General features: G+C 40.8%; 1 protein-coding gene and 1 pseudogene across 1 annotated transcript; both read right to left on the bottom strand.

Moving 5' to 3' along the window:
• Window positions 1-14,716, bottom strand: part of LOC117452027 (phosphatidylinositol 3-kinase regulatory subunit alpha-like) — a 46,263-nt pseudogene extending 31,547 nt beyond the window's left edge.
• An 866-nt stretch (window positions 14,717-15,582) lies between these two features.
• Window positions 15,583-24,012, bottom strand: shld3 (shieldin complex subunit 3). Its single transcript, XM_034091077.2, has 3 exons — window positions 23,921-24,012; window positions 22,142-22,838; window positions 15,583-17,252 (listed from the first exon to the last, which is right to left on the bottom strand). Exons 2-3 carry the CDS (start codon window positions 22,721-22,723, stop codon window positions 17,049-17,051), a joined length of 786 nt encoding a protein of 261 aa, XP_033946968.1. The 5' UTR covers window positions 22,724-22,838; window positions 23,921-24,012; the 3' UTR covers window positions 15,583-17,048.
• Window positions 24,013-24,421: the final 409 nt, after the last annotated feature.

Here is a 24,421-nt window from a genome sequence, read left to right as displayed (position 1 = left end):
CATAAACAATACTGACATCCCTGTGCTCCTCCGAGTCTGGGGGTCCGGGGATGTGAGGACAGCGCGAGGACACAGACAGGGAGGCTGCTTCACTTCATAAAGGAAATGGCGGTCAATATTAACAACACAGGAGCTAAAACGTTTAATAACCTTCATTACGTGTTAGAGAAAGAACATAAGGAAGTTTGACAAAGATGAGGCTGTTAAACGGGCAGCGGATACAATGACCTACTATGTAAACATCAGTCAGGCTTTGGAAAGCAACACAGCACCATCACTGCGACAATGAAAGTGGTAAATGATATGGTGAGTATTTGAGACAATAAGCAGAATTGTGCAGCTCTGTTTATTGATCTTTCCAAAGCGTTCGATACCGTCGACCATCATATCTTGAAGCAGAAGCTGGCCAGTATTGGTATATCCAGCCATGCAGTGGGGTGGTTTGTGAACTACCTCTCTGAAAGGTCCCAATGTGTTCACTTTGATGGGCTGTCTTCTGAGTGGTTAAACATCACTAATGGTGTACCACAGGGTTCTGTTTTAGGTCCACTTTTATTCTCCATCTACATCAACAGCTTAGGTCAAAATGTCGATGGAGCAACCTTACATTTTTATGCGGACGATAACGTGATGTATTGTGCAGGTCCCTCTAGTAAGGAGGCTGTTGTTAAATTACAGGCTGTTTTTAATATTATTCAGACGCAGATCTCTGAGCTTAAGCTTCTTTTAAATGTGGATAAAACCAAGGTAATGCTCTTTTCAAAAGCCAAAAGGACAACTTTGGATATTGTTACTATGCAAGGAAAAGTAATTTAAGTGGTTACCTGTTACAAATACCTTGGTATCTGGCTTGATGATTGTCTCTCTTTTAAACCTCATGGTCAATAATCTGCTTAAAAAACTGAGGGTTAGGCTAGGTTTCTTTTTCAGAAACAAGTCCCGTTTCTCGCTTGAGGCCAGCAAAAAGCTAGTCACTGTGACCTTTTTACCTGTGCTGGACTATGGTGATCTGATCTATATGAATGCACCTGCCCGACCTGATCAAGTTAGAGGCCGCCTATCACAGTGCACTGAGATTTGTTACTAACTGTAAAGCACTTACTCATCACAGTACCCTATATGCCAGGGCAGGTTTGCCTTCACTTACTGTACGGAGACTCAGTCATTGGTACATGTTTATCTATAAAGCCATGCTGGGTAAACTACCACCTTACATCTGCTCTCTGATCACATGATGTGTTTTTATTACATGTGCCAAGTGCTAGGACTGTTTTAGGTACTAAAGCTTTTATGTGCGCTGCTTCTCTAGCTTGGAACACTATGCATTTTTTAATTTTTTTAAACTGAGCATTTTGGTTCCCCTGCATCATTTTAAAGCTTGGATAGATGAAATGTAATTTGATACCTGTCATTGTGAATAGGTTGTAATTTGTACCCCTGTAATTATATTGTATGATGTTTTCTGTTGTTTTCATGTGTAACCAACGTGCTGCAGGTCTCCCTTAAAAAAGAGATTCTTGATCTCAATGGGATTTTACCTGTTTAAATAAAGGCTACAAACTAACAAACAATTGTTCATGTAAATGGTCTGCAAAGGCTAAAATCTCCAAGATCCTTGCAGAGGGACTTTCTCTCCCACATGTGTGTAAAGAACATTTAATCACAATCCATCCAGTAGAGAGATAGAGTATGTCAGCTAGAGACACACAAATGTAAAGCTCACTGTGGTGCCAGAAACTAAGTCAGATAATCCCTAGGGTCAGAGTAATTCATGCTCCGAGGAACTGAGAAAGATTTAGTGCGATATTTGCTCAAAGTGTTAGACAGACCAACACTTTCAGGGCTTATATTGTTAAAAAAATAACCAACAAAAGTACCCTTTACATTATCCAGGCTGCCAAAGGCAAAAAGATGGAGTTTTATGACGTGGTAAACCAGCGTATTCTCACATCAGAGAAACCAAGCGGACATCATGTAAGCTCCGTTCACACCAGTATCTGGGTACCATGTGTACTACGACTCCAACACGAATAACACCATTTTAATCCTCACCTTTCAAAGTACTCAATTAAGCATGAACTTATTAATACTACAACACCACTAAATATACAAGTTATATATTGAAGTACAATGTGAACATATTTACTTGTAACAGTATCATAACTTGTTATGTTTGTATAAATATTTGTTTTATTATATTCCATTCTATTTTATATTAAATTGGACATTTTACTTACTCGTGTTTGAAAAGTATGCTAATATTTATTATTATTTTACTTTAATTGGACACTTTACTTAAAACAATTTGTATTTTATTTTATCTTTTTATTGCACACTCTTATTTTAACTTCTTGTGTTCATATGAAAATGTGTATCCTTTTTCATTTGTCTTATTTATTTCATTCTCAAATGGAGTAACTGTCATAGAATGTATTTTCCATCGGGATGAATAAAGTGTTATGCTTCTGATTAGCCACACAACAAAACGGGCAAAGCTTTCATCTCAAATCGGGATAAATCAACGATATTATACATCTGAGATGTTACGCTTTCAGCACATGACTCTTTTGGAAACTGAGCAATAAACACACTCATTTCAAACTCTAATCATGCCGTTTCAACAAATACTGTTGGGAAATCACCGTTATTAAATCTATGGATTATTTTATAACTTTCTAAAGGGGTTTTCTGTCCCTCTGTGAACGTATCCGAGTAGAAAATGTGACAAACATCTGACATTTGACCCTTCAGATTGAGCAAGAGCTGCGACATGTGACGGTGACACAGATCGAGTGTGACGCTGCTTCACGGTGTTAGAGGAAGTGAAAGAACTCAATCGAAAACTTGGATGGAAGATTTCTCTTTAGTAAAAAATATTTCAAAGTGTTTCTCAACGTCATGTGATGCTGGGTAATTCAGGGTAATGCAGCACAGCAAAATGTGCGTGGATGTAAACAAACCTCCTTTCTTTTATTCCAACAACCCTGACAGAGTTAGACTTCTTCTTTCTTCCAGGTAATATTATACTAACAATTTAAGCTAGTTATTCTCATAGCTTCCTTCATTTTGCCACAAGTAGTTCATTTTAAAATATGTTTTGTGTTGCACATCATCTTTTGCTGTTATTTCCATGTGCCAGATACATATGTCCTCAACATTAAGCCGGTACCATATGTTATGAGGACACATACCTGGTGCAGCCTGGATCATGTTGAGCTCGCTGGTGATCAGAACCTCCAGGACCTGAACCAGAGGATCCAAACTGGAGTCAGACCTGAACAGAAACAGGAAATTCATATTTAAAATAGTCCCTCAAAGCATAAGGGTTTAGATTCATGGTCTTAACCTGCTAAGCCCTGAGCCTGTTTTTCAGGTCTCAGGCTCGAAAATGACATTCCCAGAACAAATGACCATATCTTCTAAAAGGGGTAAATTAATCGTCTTTTTTCTCAAAGCAATGATAAACCTGTGAGTTGGATGTAAAATGTAAATGATAGTGTCCCTCCAAAAAAATAAAACATTACTTATACTGAAAACCACCCTTGAATTATGGGATAGGACATAGGAGACTAAAAGCTTTAGGAATCCAAACTATAACATAATAAGTACCCTGTATCAAGATTGATGCTAAACAAGTGACATTTGACCTTTTTAGAGAGGTTTAGAAAAAAACAAACACCTCTGGGGTCATTTTGGTGGATTTGCCATATCTCTGGAACCCATTGGTCGATTTTGGTGATTGACACCTTTGTTGAACCGTTAGAGCCAATAGAATCGAGGGGAAGTTCCTAAATCCATCTAAACATTTCCATTGAGGAGTGAGAGTGATGCGCACGCAGTTTGCCCAAGCCGAAAGCTATGTTACGCTCTGAAAACTGAAAACTAGGCTTATTGCCATAAATTGATGATGGATTATCAGTAATCATTTCAAAGGGACACGGAGACATTGGATTGACCTTCTGCAGCGTTTATATGCGTTTTAATGCCATTGAACAGAACCTTTGATCAGAAAACAGCAAAGGTAAGACGTTTTGGCCTGTAAAGTGAAGTTGTGTGTTGTCTTTGTCAGCTTTCGCTGCCGCGAGTTTTGGTCGAACAGTGATGATACTTATACCATTGGAATCTGTGGAATCTCAGCTTTCATATGATATCTAGTTTGTGCTAACACACTTAGCTATTTTATCTACCCCTGGAACAAGCTAAACTAGTTATACATATGTTTATTCTCCACTGTCGGGTCACTCAGTCATTACTGGATCAGTGAGCTGCATGAGACGATACTGACAGGCTGTCAGGAGAGAGAGGGAGAGAGGGAGAGGAAAAGAGAGCGGCTCCGCTCATCTCTCATGTCAACTTGAATAATGTACTTCATTTGAATGTAATAATTATGTTGGTTGTTGTTTGTGGAAGCGCCAGTGAATGAGCCCCATTAACTGAGTTGTAAACATCACTTTAAATGGAAGATCCCCATAGGCCCCGCCCACTCGATCGGATCGGCCGATACTGATTCTGGCGATTGGCCCCAAAATTGGCGATCCCTAGTGCTAATTCAGAGGCTCGGCGTTAGACTTGAGTTTTGTTTCGGTAAAAATGGTTCATATCGTCAGGTTGTTTCCCGTTAAGTGGGTCGGACACATTCATAGCTTGGTAAAGGATAAGAAGACCTGAGACACAGTTTCTTGTTTTTCATGATGTCTATGTATAATTTGCAGCGATATCTAGTGAAATTAGCATGCTAACTCCCTAGCAATAGCCTGTACAGAACCACTTGACTTCATGTCACCACCGCAGCTACTGGGCGTGATGACGTTTAGTCGTCCCATTGAGTTCCTTGCTAGGAACCGATGTAAAAGCTTTGGACATTCTTGAGTGTGGTATTTCCTGGCGCATTTTACATCGTATAACAAAACATAGAAAGTCCCAGGCATGTCAGGCATCTTCAGTAACCTTTGAAGTTCTAAACTGCCAACTCTTTTCCAGCTTTAGGACTTATTCCTCCCCCACTCTATAGCAATACTATCAAAAAACCTGTGCAAGTTACTGACCCTGCAGCCTGTCTGAACAGCGGGGGGCTGAAGCTCTCGGCCAGGCTGCGGGGGCTCAGTTGGTTCCTGGAGCTGTGCAGACAGAGGCGGGCCAAGTGCCGCACCACGCTGAGCAGCGTCAGGCCGTACTGGGCGGGGCAGGCGGGCGAGCTGGACACCCCCCGCAGGACCTGGGCGCACTCCTCAAGGTCCCGCACCTCTGCAGACCAACACAATGAACTGTTAACACACACCCACTTCAGGACTGTTGCAGTGAGTCTGGGGGGGGGGGGGGCTTTACTCTCACCTTGCACTGCTTGGATCATTTCTGCCTGCAACGAGGAGGGGAGGATGGGCCCGGGCAGATCCTGCAGGAACCGGAACACCCCGTCACACAGGGAGGACACCTCCAGCTGCTCCAGGTCTGAAAACAAACACACCTCGGGTTAAAAAGGTACAGGGATCCAGTGGTGTAAAGTAACCAAGTACATTAATCAAGTACTGTAGTTGGCGAAACTAAAACTGCGATATAATGTTTATGTAGCAATAATACACAAGACGTATATTTTTTAAATGTCTCCAGTACCATAACGTCGGAGCTTAACGGTACCACGTTCTTTAATAATTCTGGCCCGGGGCCCGTTTGATACCGGGCTCGGTACCCATCCCTGGGGGAGAGGCGCGGCATATTGCTAAGGACTAAATACGATGGAGAGTTCTCATTATTCGCAGGCCAGGAATTTGCGGGCAGCTGTGCCACTGGCTGTCGGTATACGTACTCTGTGTGTGTGTGTGTGTGTGTGTGTGTGTGTGTGTGTGTGTGTGTGTGTGTGTGTGTGTGTGTGTGTGTGTGTGTGTGTGTGTGTGTGTGTGTGTGTGTGTGTGTGTGTGTGTGTGTGTGTGTGTGTGTGTGTGTGTGTGTGTGTGTGTGTGTGTGTGTGTTTGTGTATTTCGCGGGTTGCTAAATGTTTTGTGCGTGTGTGTTTATGTTGACAAGGAGGTTTAATAACTGTGTGCTACACAAAACGCGCAGTCAGTTTCATCAGGGTATTTTTATTTTAACTCTCGTCCCAAATTTGTCCCAACATTTTTTTTGTATCCTCCCCGACCCTATTTTCTTCGGCCCCGGGACGACGGGACGCCCTTAAGCTCGAGCCCTGTTCTTGTGGCGCATTTCCACTACGGCGCGGAGCTCGCTTTAAGCGTGCCGAGCCGTACGAGCCGTTGCGTTTCCACTTAGCGTAGTACCGGCTAGCGGGTACTATTTCACAGTTTTCTGGCCCCATAAAATCGAGGTTCTTTGCGGGCCAACAACCGGGCTGAGTCGGGCTGAGTATGCTAAAGTAGAGAGAGAATCGCTGGCAAGGGGGCTACAACTACAACAAGATAAACATATTTGACCGTGATTTAATTGTAATACACGTTTCAAAGTGAGGCCGAAGTAACAACATACTGATACCGGTTGATGATGATGATGTCACGGCTCCGCCTAGACTACGTTACTATAGTTACTGCCCCAGCTACTAAACTGTAATGGAAACGCAGCATAAAGTGAAAGGCCTAACCATACCGTACTAAGCCGAGCCCGGCCCTGCAATGGAAATGCGCCATAAGTAAAGTTCATTTTAAAACACCACAGCCGCTTTAATTCTCACACAAGCAGTGGCAAAAAGTCACTGAGCAGTAATGTGTCCTAGTGGTGGAGAGGATGCCAATGTGCATGAAAGCTGTGACCAAATACTGATGTGTGAACTCGGAAAGTAAAACACTTTAGTATTGTGGTGTTAAAAAAAGATACATTCATTTATTTGCTGTGTATTCTTTGAGATCTGAATCACCCGCATTCTTTTTTTTTTCATTTTCTAAAAATAAATTCTCTTTTCTCTTAAATTACAGTATTTGTACTTGGAATTAAAAATAAATGCTGTCACTATTTAACAAAATAAAACAAAAAATGGTGTTTTAAGTAATACCTTCTACATACCTAAAACCAGATACACTGATCATTTTGCATATATACAACAAAATCACTTCAGAGAGATAAAGAATAACGCAGACTGTTGTTCGGGAGTATTTACTGAGATCACAGCTTCCACCATGTTTGATCTGTGTTGTGTGCCAATGCCCTCACTCTCTCGTTAACTAGTTCCTGTCTGCATTTTTGCTCAAATAAAATGTTTATAGTCATAGAAATGTCAGTAAAAGAAGAAGACTCCTCACCAGCGTCGGCCAGCTGCCGGGTGTCCAGACCCGCTCCAGTCAGACTGCGATACACACCGAGGCTCTCCGCACCTGCAGCAACACACAGCAGATGTCAACAACACAAAGTGAACCGTGCCAAGTGAGGAATGAAAAAGGTTGGTGTGACAGAAAGAAAAAAGACAAGCTGTGTGCTTAGCCACGTTATACGCACAGTGGTAAATAGATAGGGGTATTGTTAGGATTTTATATTTACTGATACTGCTTATTGACCTGATGTTTTCCGACACTAATAGATATTACTCTCTAATTTGGTGCAAAAGTTAAAGACATGACATGGAAAGGTGTGAAAATACAGAATAAGTGCAAGTACAGTTATTGAGTTTCCCAGAAGCAAACAAGTATACGTTTATCAAGACATTACATACATGTTCCTAGCGAGTAGTTAGAGGTGTGTGCTATGCTAGCTATGGGCTACTGAAGATACCTAAACGAACTAGACCCCACGGGAGTGAAGTGTTGTAAATCTTGGTGCCAGCGCTGAGACACTTCCTGTGTTCCTGTTCCCCTCGTCAGAGACGGCAGGCTGCACTTAGGACGGAGGAGGTGTAGCGTTAACGCTAGCAGCCACTTTGTAAAAGCAGTCAAACACCCTGCATTGCTTCAGAGCATGTTTCTGCTTTTCATGCATTTAGTACTTTAAATCATCCCTAGTGGGAAAATATACCAGATTTAAAAAATCCATTCAATTATTATTTTCAGAAAAAACTCTGGGTCACCGTGTGAATCCAAGCCGACTGCAGGCGCTGTCCTCCATGACGGAGCGAGACACCAAGCTCATGGCAACAGAGGCAGCGAGCAGCAGATCAGCATTTTAAATATCGAGCGCTCATCGGCTTCAGATCATTGCAGGTCAACTTTTGCACTTTCTCCAGAATTTGAATCTGCTACATGTATCCTGTGTGTCTGTGATGAATCGACAAGTTCTCACACAGTGATCCTTTATTTCCTCTGAAAAGGGCTTTTGTTGGCGACCTACCAAGCCTTCTGCCGACACATTCATTAAGGGTATAATCGATAACTGTAAACTCACTAAGAGACACCACCGTTTTGAGCCCAAACAAGACATTTTCAATACCACAGTCTTCGGGTATTAACATGTTTCTGAGTATGTATGTATACATCTGTATGTGCGCTTGGTACCTTTGGTCTCTATGGCTTCCATCAGTCTGCTCAGGAGGGGGGGGGGATGTGTCCGGGGGGCCAAACTGCTCAGCGAGGTCCGGCAACACTAACCCTAAAAACAAATACAATAAACACAAACTGTTAATAGGCTGCATGACATTGGACACATTTGCAGTGCAGTTTGTGTGCAAGTCGACACTGCACAGACAATACGTGTGATCCAGTCCCGACTGTTCAACAGTCTAGGTTGATGAGGTGAACACTTCTGCCTGTTGTCAAGTCAAGTGATTCAATTGGGCTTCCCTGTTCATTTATGTATTCAGACTATTTAAATGAATATGGAAAACATAGTAGTAGAGGGTGCTGCGCTTTGAATACAATTGTCATTCATGTATTTCTGTAAGTGAAATAGGACATGTTCTGCTCATGTTCTGCTCATGTTCTGCTCATGTTCTGCTCATGTTCAGGTTCATATTTAGTGTCTCTACTGTGACTTGTGATTGCAGTGACATTTAAATGCAGGCACAGATAGACCCCAAAGGGGGGCTTGAGCACCTGCCCTTATATTTAAATGTATTTGTACAGATTTTTTAACGCACAATGATGAACAGTGCAATTAGCCTTCTATTGGAGAGCACAGCTAAAGGCTAAACGTTACGTATAGAGGCTTAAATTACTCAGTGTTTTATTTGACTGGTTAAGCTACTGACCCGTTTTATTCTGAAGCAAAATAAGTTGAGTTGTGTAAGGTATTTGATATCATGTGTATAGTTAATCATATAACAGAGACGTAACATTCAGGGTCAAGTTACACTGTATAGTGTTTATGTTTGCCTTTTATATAAAAATTATCTTAAATCAATGAAAAACATAAACCTGTGTTTTTAGATACAATATCTGTTTTTGTCTTTTGTCAGTCAAATGGATAGGTAAGATTTGGGCTATAATGTAAGAATTTACTGAGAAACTCTTCATTTATTTGTAAAATAATTGTCATGAAGCAGTGTTTGAATCGACCGTAGTCATGGGTTTGTTTCAAAAACATACATTTCAATATTCCTTGAACACTTGTCATATCTTAGTCATTCCAGGCAAAACTCATTTGAATTATAAACTCAAACCCCCGGCGTGCCTTGTTATGCATTTGGGCCCATTCCCCTCTGACATCCTCTGCACGGGCCTGTTCAAATGTATGTGTCGGGTTGAAAGTGAAAGAAGTATACAGACTGCTTTAAGAGAGAGTTGTTGAGCTGCCGTCAGATTAACAAGATTATGATGACGAGCAGTAAATAGATTAGTAATAAAAAAAGTTCTGAAAATGAAATTCACACCTGTCTCCACAAACTTCAAAGCTCTTGACACGAGAAGCACTTCCTGCTTAAAGTGCTATTCACATGAAAAGGTAAAAAGCAACAGGAAGCAGAGTGACAATCAGATCACTGATACCACAACACACACTGTTCTCTGGTAGGGCTGATGCATAGTTCAAATGTGCTCTGTCAGCAACCACAACCTGTGTGTGTGTGTGTGTGTGTGTGTGTGTGTGTGTGTGTGTGTGTGTGTGTGTGTGTGTGTGTGTGTGTGTGTGTGTGTGTGCGTGCGTGCGTGTGTGTGTCAGGGTTTCCGTTAGCCGGTAATTACCGGTTTTTAGCTGGTAAAATTTATAAAAAACCGGTAAATTCAAAACCTGACGGTCAAAATGTCTGGTAATAATTAGGGAGGCTCCGATCGATCGGCCGCCGGTCATTATCGGCCGATATTCACTCTTAATAGTTTGATCGGTGCTCTCTATGAAGGCCGATCAGGAGAGCTGGATCTGATCGATATGGACATGAACGCGAGTGAAGTGTAACCGGACGCGAGAGAGAGATCAGATCAGCTGCTGAGTCTGACCGAGACACGCAGCTCTGCAGGATCACCTGAAGCCCCGCCCTCTGTTTAGCGAGCTGCAGGAGCTGCTTGAGAAACTGACGGGCTGTCAGGAGAGAGAGGGGAAAAGAGAGGCTCCGTTTCTCCCGTGTTATTATTCAAAGTTGATGTAAACTTCTGAATAATGTACGTTATCTACTACAAGTAGTTTGTTTGAATGTAATAATTATGTTGTTTGTTGTTTGTGGAATCATTTATTGAAAAATGAATCTGAATTTTTCGATCTGTTACGATTATAAACTGAAGCAATATAAAAATGAGCCCCGTGAACTGAGTTTTAAACTGAAGCATATCTGCTCATAGTCCGGTAATTACCTGCTAACAGAAACTCTGCTACACAACTCTTATTATTATTATTGAAATATGACCGGTAAGTTTCAAATTTGTCCAGTAAAATAAATTCTGCCCGGACATTTGACCGGCGAGAAAAAATCCTAGCGGAAACCCTGGTGTGTGTGTGTGTGTGTGTGTGTGTGTGTGTGTGTGTGTGTGTGTGTGTGTGTGTGTGTGTGTGTGTGTGTGTGTGTGTGTGTGTGTGTGTGTGTGTGTGTGTGTGTGTGTGTGTGTGTGTGTGTGTGTGTGTGTGTGTGTGTGTGTGTGTGCGCGCGCGAGCGTGTGTGCGTGCATGTGTGTGTGCATGTGAGTGCACGCTTGTGTGTGTGCATGTGAGTGCGCGCTTGTGCGTGTGCATGTGAGTGCGCGTGTGTGAGTGCGCATGTGTGTGTATATGTGTGTGTGTGTGTGTGCGTGTATGTGTGTGCGTGTGCGTGTGTGTGTGTATGTGTGCGTGTGTATGTGTGTGAGTGCATGTGAGTGCGCGTATGTGCGTGCGTGGCATACAGCTGCTGCAGAGGAAGCAGCTGAGGGAAAGGGAGGTGTGTTAGTCACACTGAGCACATTCAGTTTCGAACATCAACATGATTTAAGAGGAACACTTCTACCGACTCGATGTGTATTCATATCCTTAGGACCATAACATCCACCGTAATATAACTTTACAAGACATTTAAACACAGGATAGTATAAAGAAATCGCATGCAAACAGAACAGTTTGACAAGACTTGTGTCACTTGGATCAGGTACAGATGCTATCAGGAGTGTAAACACTTGGAGCAGTGCATGCATGCTGCTGTGAATGAGCATAGCTTGTGTTTCTGGGGCAGGTCTTTGTGGCCTTTCCTTTGGGCTAACATGAAAGAACATCTGAGCAGACACAGCATGTTTGCAGCTGCATTTTATGGATCACTTTTTTTGCAGCCGGAGAGGAAGTTTGGGTGCTCACCCTCTGACTCAGAGTCGGTCCTCACGGAAGCTGCCGATGCTGGCCTGGGTGGGCGGGGCTTTGGTGTGGGCGGGGACATCCTCTTTCTGCCAATAAACTCCACATACGTTCCCGGGAAGTCGCCTTTCTCCTGTGGACCAGAGAGAAACACATTACGAGTTCAACAAATGGCACAATCTGACAAAAACGTGTTAACATGTTAACGCCACTAGGATGTTTGAAGTGTAAAAGTAAATCACCAGAAGTAAAAAAGTGAGGCTATAAACAAACCACATCGCGGTCAAATTGCTGCACATCTCCACCTCTAAGCGCAAGGCGGCTAATGTTCGGCGGGATGACATTTAGTTGTTTATTTGGTCACTTATTAGCAGCTGCCGTTTTGATGACATGTAGAAGCTTCGGACATTCACCAGTGCAGTATTCATTCACTGACATATTTGATGTCGTAGAACAAAACGTGAAAGTCTCTTAAACTTGTGTTAACCACAGATCTTCTTTCTCTCATCTAACCACAAACACGTTGACTCCTAGATGAGAGAACAAGAAAGGACAAAATGCTAACTCATTTCCGGGATTTAGGACTTATTCCTGCACCACTCTATAGCTTAACCAGTCCTCCTCACAGTGCCTAACTTGCCCGTGTGGGGTCATACCTGGGTGGTCTCGTTGAAGCCCGGCAGCCAGCCGATCTCTGAAGGTCGTTCTTCGGCTCCGTTGCTGCAGCCGAGCGCCAGCAGCGCTCCTTTACTGACCAGCAGCATGTCTCCTACATGCAGGTCGATGTCCTCCTCCCTCTCCTTCTTGTAGTCGTACAGCGCTCTGTACTGAAAGCCCTCGGAACTCATTGTGAAGGCTGTATGGCTTTTCAATAACTAACAAAAACAGCTCGAAGTAACACGATGTATAAAAATAGGCTTTTATCCTGAGTGGATTTAATGAGGAGAATGTAGACTGAGTAAATATGGCGTTTCCATCCGTCTGTGTGTCTCTCCTGTCTCCATGTCGGCTAAAGTCCCGTCATCCCTCCAGGCCGAGCTTCAGCCGCCCGATCAGAGCATCCTCGCCGTTCATGAACAGAAGTCTCAGAAGAGGCGGCGGCCACATCTGGGGAGGCGACGAATCGACCTGTGAGAGGGGAGAGTTTAACGGGAGGCAGGAGACACAGAGGGCAAAACAAAGTACATCAATACAGAAGACTTGTTTCATGATAGATTCATCACTTTGGTCATTTACGGTCAGTTGCATTCCACACCTGAACTAAGAACATCCACAACATTCACCTGTTTGCAACTTACTAATTATTTATCACTTGTATATAGACTCTTATGGCACTACTTCCATTCTATTTGATTTACTTGCACTATTTTTTCTGTTTTATTGTGTTGCACTGTTGGAGAAGCCTGGGCCCTAAGATGTTCATGGACATAACTACACTGTAGCTATATACGAATGACAATAAAAGCCTTGAATCTCGAGGCGCACAAGTCCAAATATTCTCTGGCTCCATCCTCTCCAGTATACATATTTGCTGCTGTTTTCGATCACAGGAAATTGATCAAATCTTTGGGTTTTGGAATGATGGTCAGACAAAAGCAAGATATCTGAAGAGGTGCACTCCGTCCGTTGCAGTGGCTGTCTTGGCGAGTTTTCCTTGTTTTCAGCAAGAAAAGGATTTTAGCATGACGTGTGTCAGCAAACTTGCAAACATTGCACATCACTGCGTTGTGATGTAATATCAATACTCAAATGTGCTTGCAGCCCTGGAAAAAACTAGTGTAAACTAAAGTGTCCAATGCAATGGTCAGCCCTCAAGATTTAAAAAAGAGACTTCTTATATTACAATAATATATTACGCGTATAAAAATAATCTATGAAGATTAAAATATTTTTTTTATTACATTATATAATTGTCTACGTTTAATTGTTGTCCTTTGTAATTTTATATATTTTAGTAAGTAGCATTGTTGGAGGCAACCTGAAAACAAGATGTCCTGTAGTTTGTCTTTTAAATGACAATGTAAGACTGCACAGTAATTGATATTAAAAATCAATAACATATTTATGAACGTCATCATAATGTAATTAATATACAATATTAAACTAGAGCTGAAAGGATTTTCGATTGTTAATATTGTAGTTGATAAACAAGAAACAAATACAAAATTAAGAAAAATAAATACTAATTCATGTTTAAATCTTTAATATGTTAAAATCTGTGGTTTCTTTCTGCCTTCTGCTAAAAAATAAAACGAACTTGCTTAGAAAACAGAAAGATTGATTATATTATGTCTGATAGTTTGTTAGGTTAAATATTTTAACTTTTTATTGAAGCGCAGAAAAGATTATAAAAAAAAAAAATGTCTAACATGGAACAATATATTTCCCCCCACATATGAGCTCACTCAAAAAACAAACAAAAACAAAGCGAGTGTTAAAGGGCCTTCGTTAGGTAAACAGTCATATCAGTTGCTGTCGGGAGATTATCAGAGCAGACTACATGTAATGTCATTATGCAATAGTATACACTTATTTCAGACACATTAGTTATCCCGAAGAGATGTTTTTTTTTAAAAGTGTCAAACATGTATCACTACTTGTATATTTGAAATATTAAGCCTTTCATGAATGTATGCTTAATCGCATAAAACATGCTGAATGTAAAGGGGCTTTCGTTAAGTAAACAGTAGAGTACAAATAACTGATCAGACCGGACATTGAAGGTACTTTCCAAATATCGAGTCAAAGTAAGTATTGTATTCTTGTCTATCCTCCAATATTGAGTTTGTGGTGCTAATTGTTGCCAAAAAAGTGTAATAAAAGCATCAGGCATTATGAACTGAAGCGGAAACGGCAAACTACAATGCATGCCAGTGTTAGCTTAGCCTGCTAGCTTCGGTATCAGTAGCTCCAAACGTCTCACCTTTTTTCACCAATTAAAACCTCCAGAAGAGTGAGCAGCAGTCGCCATAACGGAGGATTGAGCACAAAACGACGAACAGATATGATCGAAACTCGAAATATTACAATATATCTATCGATTATTTCCAATAAGAAGACGCTCGTGGTTCAGCCGTCTCGTATTAAGCCTTTGGGTCGTTTAGCCAAGAGTATGTTCACTTCCGGTATAGTGTCAGAATAAAACACGAATTACGTAAATTAAAAATACCCAAAAGTTCTAATATAGATTTAGTTAAAAGGGAAATCTTTTAAAACACCTCTACAATTCGGAACTTTGAATTGTATTATTTTTGGTGATTTTTGGTTCTATTTGATAATCTCTTTTTTTAGTATACATTTATTTGTCAATAAATAACATTATGCAGCTCATGTAAACTGTTATTCCTTAGATGTACTTAAATGACACATTTTCCTTCTTAAAATTCGTCATAAATATGAATTGTGTAAGAGTACAGTACAGGGAGCAGAATTGACAAGTTCCGGATGTCTTTCAAAATAAAATACCACTGGCGAACATGTGATGCAAAATTAATGCGTTAGGTTAGACAGCAACCTCGAGAAAATAATGTATTTAAAGGGATATAGTTTAGACATATGAACTTTATATCGGATTTTTCTCACACAATTCTTGTTAGATCACTTTAAAATACCAAAAACGTGAATTAAACAGATTACAACCGATTATAGCTGGGCTGGAAACTGGGAGGCAGGGCACTGATGTCACATCCGGTGACCTATTTGTAATGCAGTGTGCTGTACTGTCAAACAGGGGGAACCATAGCAACAAACGAGCGAGTGGGTGATGGGGGTGTAATGTATTCATGCCGTCCTCATTTATTCAGGTCTTATACAAGCAGCACTGTCTCATGTGTGTATCCGTGTTGTTCTGTTAGTGAAAAGCACTGGGGGTGACTCCCGTATCATGTGACTTCTGCTGCGGCTTTTCCAGAACACACTGCACATCACATGCAGTGCTGTTCATCGTACATCACTACAAACCATTCATTAAAAAATAAATAAACCTTTATTTACATTGCAAAGTGAAGAGATATATTATTGACAATACAATCTAAAGGATCTCTTAATTAATTCATAAGCATTTAAAAACACACTGGAATTTGGCACAAAATTCAATTTTGGTTGAGGCTTCAATCCCCCTCAGTTCAGCTCAGTCATTAATGAAGTATATTTCTATGAATTATTAAAAAATCACACACTTGTACAATGTGGTCATGAGAGAAATAATGTTACATTTGAAAACAGGCAATTCAAAAAATCGTTGTGTATGTGGTTTACTAGCTTTTATGACTGAATGTATGTTGAATTGCTGATGATTTAAAAACGGTTGTGTGTTAACATGTATTGATTGATTATGGATAGTGGTTAGCATGCCCCAGTTTTGTAGAAGCAGCCAGTAATCTAAGCAATTTACTGATGTGGAAGGGTCATCAGCAAAACTTATTTTAGCCACCTTGAAACCATTTTCAAACAGTAAAGATAATATCAATATCGGTGAATTCTTTATTTAGAATATTTCCACTGCTTTACCTTATCGTCAGGCAGCCCTTTCCAACTGCATCTAATTGCAATAAACGGCAACTCGTATTATGTAATAGTATCCTATTTTTTTAGTAGTACGTTAATCTACTTTAGTGTAAAATAACAGATTCTGTAAAGGTATATAGTGTGTCCAATGGAAATACTGCAAAGATAGATATGTTTTTACTGTTGATAAATACTTTTTGTGTTTCTGTTTTATTATTTTTAACTCGAGACCATTATATATTGAAAGCTTTGAACTTGAACATGGGAGCTGCTGGCCTGTGTGCTCCGGTCGTTATAGTTTGTTGTGCTTTTGAGTGACTTTTGTGTTATAACGGGTAAGTTCAGAGAGACAGCTCAGTTTCCGGCCACAAAAGGGCTGTAACAGAAAGCTAAAGCGGTGAGATATTCTAAGGCCAGGTGTCCACAAAGCGTCACTTTCTGACATCAAGGCACTGTGAGGGCTCTTGGCAGTGCCTCCACCCAGCGTTTCATCCAACAACAAAAAAGAAAACTTCTCCTACAATTTCTACAGTGACGTTACCAGTGCTTTTCTGAAAATGTCATTCTTTCCCCCAACTGCACGGAAATGGCTCAGCGCCGAGGACAAAGATGCTAGATGCAGAGTTTTTACATTAGACAGCAGAATTCAATTTCCACTTAAATTGATACTGATTCTTTCGAGGTGCATAAAATGTGTTTTGCTGTCGGTGTGCTGGATACATATAATACACCTTGATGGAGGTCAGGTGATATCATTAGGATTCTTCCAGCCCGAAGCTTGGAAACAATTTCAAGTCAAGTATTTCATCATAAAACAGAACTTTGATTATAAGCATATATTAATGTGTTTGCTCTTCTGGATCTCATCTGAAGCTGTACAACATCACTGGAGTCTGAGTCAGGCTGATCCACCTGTTGTGCGCCGTCTACATGCTGAAGATGTTGTCCAGCCTGTGAACCGACAGGCGGATCCTCCCCGTCAGCTGCAGCTCGTCCTTCAGGAGACACCCCACCTGCTCCGAGTGGACCACGTCACAGAACACCCAGATCTCCGCCCGCTCCCTCTGGATGTTGGCGTTACACGTCGGTAGAGTGGAGCTCTGGACGGAGCGGTTCAGAGAACGCCACACCTGCAGGGACGACGACAGACAGGTGGCGTGAGGTGGGAACCACGAAGCTAAATAAATACTGAGGAAAGAGAAAATAAATTCGCAAGATCGAAGTGATTTGTGAATGTATTCCTCTGGTTCATTCACTTGTCAGTTGCATGTCATGATTCATCAATATAACCAGATTACAACACAACTAAACAAAACTGACATCATTTACGAAAACATGACCAGTGTTCATTTTGTAGACTCAAACTTTACGTAGCATTAAAGCTTTCATACAGAACCATGGTCAGTTATGGCCAGTGCGATTGTTCAAAAGAATAATAAAGATTGGTACAAACTTTTGTTATCACAATATCTTAATTTCCTAAATGATATTCAAATTGTGTCTGTGTCTATGTTTACAATGAACGATGAGTTATGGGTGAAAGTAGAAAATCCCTCCTGATAAAGAATGTATTTCTTTTTTAATATTATTTCGTTTTTAATACCCTATTTTCTTGAATTTTAATATAACGTTAAACAGGGGATACAAACATTAAAATACAATGTGAGGTTATTTCAGACAGGGATTTATGTTTGCCATAAATGATTATTTGTTTCTATTAGTTATTCATTATTGAGGAAATGTTTGATTATGAATGTTATCCTTGGCTTAATGGTGTAAAACACAATCTGGTTCACTTATGTTGTTAATTGTTAATAACATAAGAAGGGCAGTTTTGTTTGTTGTGTTTATGTGGCTAATGCTAATGTGTGTAAATGTCTGTGGAACCCAGAAAGAATAGCACAAGCTCATTTTGTCCTAATGGTGATCCTAATAAAAGACACAATAGACTATTAGACCAGAAAATTGCAAACACCTACGAGTAATTTTTGCCCACTGTATTCAAATTAAAATGATTAAACCATCAGTCAAAATCACAGAAATATTATGCAATATTAAAACTAATTAAATTCTCACAAATAAGAAGTTGCGGCCGTGTCCTTTTTGCTCAAGGTTGTTTAAAAAAAGTAGCTAGTTTTTAAATAGTTGCAGATTCTTATTTCCGTCTTTATGCGTATTGTTGGAGCTTCTAGAAACACTCGTTAAAGATCTTGTGACTTGATGCATGACTTGTGATGTGCTGAGCGCAGTGGAAAACAAAGTGAAGGACAGAGGTCCAGATAAAGATCGGCAGTCACAAACAAACAGAAAACATAAACACAACATCCAACCTGTTACGTCAGCGTTTACCGCACAGCGCAGACCATTTACTGAGAACAAGTCGCTGACCCACAAGGGGCAAATTCCCAAAAGGAATGCATAGGTTGTTTTAGCTCGATCAACATGCAAAGATAATGCTGGAATGAGATTGTACGTGTATATCTCAGAGTACCTGCAAAGGGTGACACACGCAAAAAGCGTATTGGTGTTCCTGCCTCATTAGCTAGTATTAAAATGAGGTAATATGGATACATTTCAGGCAAAATGTACACCTTCTTTGCAAAGAACCATATACTGCAAATAACCTTCCAATTCACAAAGATCAGCACTGATAGCCACAGCTTGAAAACTTTACCAATTACAATTATTTTTAAATTATTATATGATTCAGGATATTTTAGATATTGATCATTTATATTCATAATTCTCATGATTAATTAAATGTAAATAAATTATAAATGGTATGATTTTTAACAGGATTTGTACCAAACAAATGTATATATCTCGGGATATCTCTTCAGCTCAAAAATACACTTAATTCATGATAATATTTTAATACATATTTAGCCTTTAACAAATATTGTGATCAATGTGAACCTTAATTTTGCACTTGATGACATTTTGATAAGTGTCAGCTACTGTGGAAGTCTGAGGGTCTTTAGACTGCGGTCAAGCCAGCCTCCACTTCGGAAAACACAGTCAAGCCTGCCCGCACGTTGTATTGCGGTGCGCGAATATCCTATGCATTACGGTAGAGGCCTGGAAAAACTGCCTTCAAAATAAAAGCGTTTACTTAGTCAATAACAAATGCACCTAAAAAACATATCAAACATATTCATATATACTGGAGCTTAAATTAAGAAATATGTACTATATAATCCTAACTACGTATAACTACCACATTATAACTGAGTGAATGTTTGTTTGTTTTGAAAGTTTCAAAATAAAATACTTTTGAAATCTCATATATGGGCGATCGTCCATCTGTTTTTAGATAAGAATAAATAAAAATTGTCAATTATCAAAGACTTATTTCACTTCAGGGTGATAGCAGCACACCCCAACTAGTCATTTATCAGGATAATCTGATGTAGAGTTTAAAAATAAAAGACATTTGAAGTCTCATATATGAGCTATTGTCCCTCTGTTTTTAGATAAGAATAAAACAAAAACTCTCCAGTATCAAAGACTAATATCACTCCAGGGTGATAGCAGGACACCCCATCTAGTCAAATCAGGACAATCTGATGTATAGTTTCACCCTGAAGTGAAATAAGTCTTTGATACTGGAGTTTTTATTGTATTCTTATCTAAAAACAGCGGGACAATAGCTCATATATGAGACTTCAAAGGTCTTTTATTTTGAAACTGTATCAGATTGTCCTGATATTTTCTGAGTGACTAGTTGGGGTGTCCTGCTATCACCCTGGAGTGATATTAGTCTTTGATACTGGAGAGTTTTAGTTTTATTCTTATCGAAAAACAGATATGAGATTTCAAAAGTATTTTATTTTGAAACTCCTTAAATTTTACATTCACTCAGTTATAATGTGGTAGTTATACGTTTGTTTTAAATAATTATTGATCACATTATATAGTACATATTTCTTAATTTAAGCTGCTGTATATATGAATATGTTTGGTATGTTTTTTAGGTATATTTGTTATTGACAGAGTAAGTGCTTTTATTTTGAAGGCAGTTTTTCCAGGCCTCTACCGTAACACAGCGTCCACATGGCGGCGTGCGTTGAAGCTTGCCAGCGGGCGTGTCTGAAGCTCGACCAACAACCAATCACATGAATCTCCCGCCCCGAACACACAAGCACGCGGTTTGATTGGCTAGAGCTTGTACTGGCATATGATTCGATTGGCTGAAAAGTTGAACATTGCTCAACTTTTGAAGCCAGCAATGCCAGCAAAGCGAAGCGACGCTCCCACAATGCAGTTCGGCAAAGTGTTGAAGCTTCAACGCACGCCGCCGTGTGGACGGGCCGTAATGCATAGGATATTCTCGCACCGCAATATACAACGTGCGGGCTGGCTTGACTGTGTTTTCCGAAGTGGAGGCTGGCTTGACCACAGTGTCTTTAGAGAGTTGGTGGGAACTGAAGTACATTAATAATGGATCAGAATTTCCACTGATCGTGATAACATGAAATATTTGCCACCAGCAATACCAGACTGATTATATCAGTCTGGTACCAGACTGATTATATCAGTCTGGTATTGCTGATATTAAAAAACAAATTGGGGTTTGCCTCTGTCACAATTAAATTACTTGGCTCACGGCTTCAAAAAATGTTTTCTCTTGCGGCTAACACACCAGCGCTTTTCCCTTTCTAGCTCCGAGCGGGAGCTTTTCTGGTTCAGCTCCGGTTTCCCTTTTCTGCTCCCGCTCTGTTCACACCGCCCAGAGCTGCCTCTGCTGCGTCATGACGTCACCGTTTATGTGCGGTGTGAACAGGAAAAACCGGTACTTTTCAGGCTCCAGCTCCGAGCCGGAGCTGAAAACGCATTGGTGTGAAAGGGGCATCTGCCATTGTTCAACTCACTGACTTCTCGGCACAAAGGCAAGTTTTTGGCAAAAAGTTATTTCAAACAGACGCAGAATAAAAAGACAAAATGCACTTGGCTTCAAAATGTTTTGGCGCGTTTGCAATGTCATTTGTAGTGCAGTATCTTTTGTGTAGCGAACCCTAAGGGCAGAAAGTGTTCGAATTCATGGAGATATAAGCGGCCGCATTCCATTCTTTGTGAATTCACCCCCTGAATGTTGTATAGGAAACATTCTTATACATTTTAACTAGGGATGCTCCGATCGCCAATTTCGGGGCCGATCGCCGGAATCAGTATCGGCCGATACCGATCGCCGATCCGATCGAGTGGGCGTGGCCTAAATGGAAGATTTAAACATCACTTTAAATCTTCCATTTAAAGTGATGTTTAAACTCAGTTAATGGGGCTCATTCACTGGAGCTTCCACAAACAACAATCAACTTAATTATTACATTCAAATGATGTACATTATTCAAGTTTACATTCACTTTGGATAATAACACGGGAGAAATGAGCGGAAGCGCTCTCTCCCCCTCTCTCTCTCTCCCCCTCTCTCCCTCTCTCCTGACAGCCTGTCAGTATCTCATGCAGCTCACTGATCCAGTAATGAGTGACCCGACAGTGAAGAATAAATATATTTATAATAACTAGTTTAGCTTGTTCCAGAGGTAGATAAAATAGCTAAGTGTGTTAGGTCTGACTCTTGTGTTTCGCTCCGCTCACCGGTCCGGCGGGCGGAGCTGCAAGATTTCTGCTTCACACACGTTGCATTCCGCTATTTTACTGTCTTTTTCGGACACCTTAAAATAACGCCAGACCGGCGAGCTTGTTTTGCCGCACACAGAGAAAAGTGTCATGTATTTTATGTCATGCGATCGGCTCTCGCGATCGGCATGTTTAGAGAGCACCGATCGATCGGTAGAGAGTGAGTATCGGCCGATCTCGATCGGAGCATCCCTAATTTTAATGTTAGCATGATGATAGCCTAAGGTGCACATTACATCACTGCATCGTGAAAGGATTATCTTAGGTAAGGGTTGTGAAATGAAGGCAAAAAAACGACGAACATTTTTATAATATTCAGCCTCACAGAGCTGCTATGGCAACAATATTCTTAGTGTGGATCCATTATTTATCTACTGACCTGTTCGATGTCCCTGGCCGCCCCACAGTTGTGCAGCCTGATCACCCATTTGGCCCTCTGGTGGAGGTGGAGCCTGTGGAGGGACACCATGTGACGGAACTGTTTGGACAGAGACTGGGAGCTCTGCAGACCTCCCTTCTGTGAGAAAACGCTCCAGGACCGTTTTACCGGCAACTCTGTGACAGGAAAGACATCTTTGTGTTTCTCGGTGTGAAGTCTGGGGACCTCTCTCTCTGGGAACAGGTAGTTTGGAGTTTCGGAGATGCAGGCGACATCTTTGGGTTCTTGTGGATTTTCAGGTGAAGTCTCTGCAGGTGGACCATCAACTTCAGGTTTCTGGGACTGGATCTGGGGGGTTTGCGTCCTGCTGTCGGAGAAGAAGAATTCATCCGAGCAGGTGATGACAGGAGCAGGTTTGGCGGGTCTGATGGGCAGGTGGTGGTCTGTGGAGGAAGGGTACCAGCGGGTGAAGACTGGAGGAATCCGACAGGGGAAAGGCTCCAGAAGCTTCTCTGTCCTCTCTAACAGAGAGCTGAGCCCAGCAGCTGATCCAGGCTGATAGTGCAGAACCACATCCTCCATACAGATCAGAGGACAGACTGAACCAACCTCCTCCTCATCTTTCGCCTCATGATGTTGCTTCAGTTAGAAGCAAGCAACTGATGGTGGGAACACAGCAGCAGGCAATCCAAGTTGTCTGTGAAAATGCAGATACATTGGTTACTTAAATACAGTCACATTACTCTATTGTGCTTTTGGGGGATTTCCCTTTCCTGTAGTGTGTTATTGTTATATAGGTTTTGGCCAGGGACGTGCACAGGTATGTGCTAATGTTGCCCGGGCAACGGCCCGTTTTCCCTTTTTGGCTCTGGAGAGAGCGAGAGTTTTTTTTTCTGTTGTGGTCGAATGAACATGATAAGCCTACAATAAGTAAAAGATGTTTGAATGGTGATATACACAGTGATAGATGTTAAGGAATAACGTTTATAATAAATACATTTGTATTGATTTTAAGATATTTTCATAGTTCATACAATCATACTTATTGGGATCATAATTTGTATTAATGTAGAGCGGATGACGAGCATAAATTTCACTTTCCTTTTTTATTTCAATTCCATCTTTGGTCATGAAGAATATGTTTCTCTGTTGTCCACGTTCAAAAAGCATAAAACAACAGCATCAGAGCACGGTGTATAGAAAACTGTAGTTTCCAGCAGTTTCCCCACAGCAGCAGACGCACATTTATGACGTCCACTGGCGCATCATAAACACGTCGGATTGAAAGCGCAGTCGGATTCTCTAGTACCGCAGTCTCTTCTCCTAAATCCTTTTGAATTCTCCTATCCACTATCCCTTAACCCCGTGACGTTTCACACAGAGGTCAAGAGATAGACGATAGGAGCTGATTTTTGGACTATTCGACCGCAACCTGAGATCTGGTTGTGGGTGAAGAGAGGTGCTACAGCACAAAATAAAGACCCTTTTGAACATTAGCGCATGGAAACAAGTCCCACAAAACATGATTGTGCATCACAATTACGCTTCTTCCTTTATTCGACCGTTTCAGTTGAATACAACTTAAACGGGTTGGTAACACTCCTGTGGTGTCTAGTCCAAATCTCTCTCACTGGAAGCTAATGTTTTTAGCTTGCTGTGCTAACCGACGTCGACGAAAAGGGATCCAACTACCAAACTAGAAAGCACAGTGGCACCGATACAGGTATCCAGTGGGTAGCCAAAACTACCTTGAACAGTCCAATAGCACTAAACACCTACCTTTATGTCAGCTGAATGATGTCCTTTATTATTATAAGCAGCCAACAAGGAGTTAAACCTTAATTTCTAACATGGAGACATTTTATTGTCGCGCTTCTCTTGATGAAATCTCGCGATAGTTCAAGTAACGTGCAGACGTAGTCAGAGCCTGTTCAAACTAATGTTGTTTCATTACATTGTTACTTTCGTTTCAATTTGTTTGATGTGAAACTCTTTTCTTTTGTACAAACAGTACAATAAACATAATTTTCATTATGGATTAATATACTAATTATTCATCAATTGATTGAACCATTGTTTGGTTTCCAAAATAAGTCAGTGACTGAGACATCCCTTCACAACTACCCAGAACTTAACCACTGCAGGCCTAAGAAACGGTAAGCTGTTCCTTGAAAAAACCTCTATACTTCCCAAACTTTTCTTGGGAATTTGTGACTTTATTCAAAGTATCCATTTACTTTGTGTTAGAATATGACTCCCTTTCCTGACAGGTTATTATTT

This window comes from Pseudochaenichthys georgianus, chromosome 9 (genome assembly GCF_902827115.2).
Source record: "Pseudochaenichthys georgianus chromosome 9, fPseGeo1.2, whole genome shotgun sequence".
NCBI lineage: Eukaryota > Metazoa > Chordata > Actinopteri > Perciformes > Channichthyidae > Pseudochaenichthys > Pseudochaenichthys georgianus.
This window is presented reverse-complemented; position numbering and strand designations above follow the sequence as displayed.

Bases quoted from the DNA above. Each gene is read 5' to 3' on its own strand.
- shld3 (XM_034091077.2), bottom strand. From the start codon at position 22,723: ATGGAGGATGTGGTTCTGCACTATCAGCCTGGATCAGCTGCTGGGCTC. The intron at 17,253-22,141 runs GTCAGTAGATAA...TCGTCCCTGCAG, and splicing joins CGGCCAGGGACATCGAACAG to GTGTGGCGTTCTCTGAACCG.